At 60.2% G+C, this 1,466-nt stretch overlaps 1 protein-coding gene across 1 annotated transcript; it reads left to right on the top strand.

The window, feature by feature from the left end:
• Positions 1–113: 113 nt before the first annotated feature.
• On the top strand, positions 114–1,459 carry AMSG_11477 (uncharacterized protein; the record flags this gene model as incomplete). The annotated part of the gene is made up of 1 exon (XM_013897166.1): positions 114–1,459. A coding segment is annotated over one exon (1,344 nt), but the record flags the coding sequence as incomplete, so codon positions are not given.
• Between the last annotated feature and the right edge of the window lie 7 nt (positions 1,460–1,466).

The following is a 1,466-nucleotide window of genomic DNA, read 5'->3' as shown; positions in this document are numbered from 1 at the left end:
CTGGCGTCTCTGTCGTTCTACGACGACAAGCTTGCATGGTACGAGAACACCGACGGAGCTGAGAGCTTGGGTCACAGCAGGTGGTGAGAAGTGTAGTGTATGGAGCGCGGTCCATGATCGCGGCTGACATTGATGCTGATGGCGATGTGGACCTGGTGGTGGCGTCGTCCAGTGACGACGACATTGCCTGGTACGAGAATACCGAGGCGGTCGGAGGCTTCGGGACACGGCGAGTGGTGAGCAGTCTCGGGAACGATGTGTGGTCCATGTTTGCGGCCGACATTGATGGAGACGGCGATGTGGACCTCGCGTCGGCGTTGTTCTTCGACAACTCGGTTGTGTGGTATGAGAACACCGACGGGAACGGGACCTTTGGTCCGCAACAACTGGTGACCACGTTGGCAAACGGGCCACGGTCAGTCATTGCGGCTGACATCGACGGAGATGGAGATATGGACTTTGCATCAGCGTCAGAGTATGACGACGAGATCGCATGGTATCCTCGTCTCACGCGCAACGCGTTCCACTTTCCGGCTCCGCGGGTTGTCACCTACTCCCCTAGCCTTCCCGCCTGCCTCGACGACCCAACGTGTCTCTCCGCCAACATTCACCGCCTGTCTCGGTGCATCTCCGACACCCTCCTCTTTCCGCCCGGTACGTACGCATTTGGCCGTGCTGGCGCGCACCTCAAGCTCGATCACCCGTGTACTCTTGCAGCTGCTGTGCCAGGTCATGTTGTCATCGACGCGACTCTTCCTCCTAGCATCTCTGCTGGTGGTGATGGTGGAGTGCTCTTCCATGTCGTGCCGCCGGCTGCAACCTATTCTCCGCCTCTCTCGGTACGCCTTGTCAATCTCACCATCACCAACATGGGCACCGGCTTTGACTCGGTCTTGGCATCCCAAGGCATGCGTGTTGACGGCGAACAGGCTGTCCTTGAGCTCCACTCGTGTCGCATCGTGTCGTCGACAGCGACGTCCTCACAAAAGAGCTCTCTCTTTGATGTCGGCTTCGGCGGCGCGGTCCTTGTCAAGAACGCCGGTACTCTCATCGTTACCAACTCCACCTTTGATCGCTGCTTTGCCTCAGTTGCCGGCGGCGCCGTGGCTGTCGATCGGGATGGTTCACTCGCGCGCATCGCCAACACCACCTTCCTCGCCAACACTGCCAAAACCAGCGGCGGTGCTATCACAGCCACAAACGGCGGCCACATCGAGCTCGACGGCGTCCACTTTGACGCCAATCTCGCTAGCATTGGGAATGGCGGTGCGGTGGCCCTCGACTCGGGCTCCTCGGCTACCCTCGCCGATGTCGCTTTCGTGGCCAACACCGCGTCAGCTGGCGGCGCACTGGCTGCTGCAGCATCATCATCGGCTTCGCTCGCCAGAGTCGTCATCAGCCACAACATCGCTCGCAACAACGGCGGCGGCGTCCACATCGACGACACCTCATCAGCCTCGTTTGAC

Source organism: Thecamonas trahens, assembly GCF_000142905.1.
Source record: "Thecamonas trahens ATCC 50062 unplaced genomic scaffold supercont1.96, whole genome shotgun sequence".
NCBI classification, from domain to species: domain Eukaryota; order Apusomonadida; family Apusomonadidae; genus Thecamonas; species Thecamonas trahens.
This window is presented reverse-complemented; position numbering and strand designations above follow the sequence as displayed.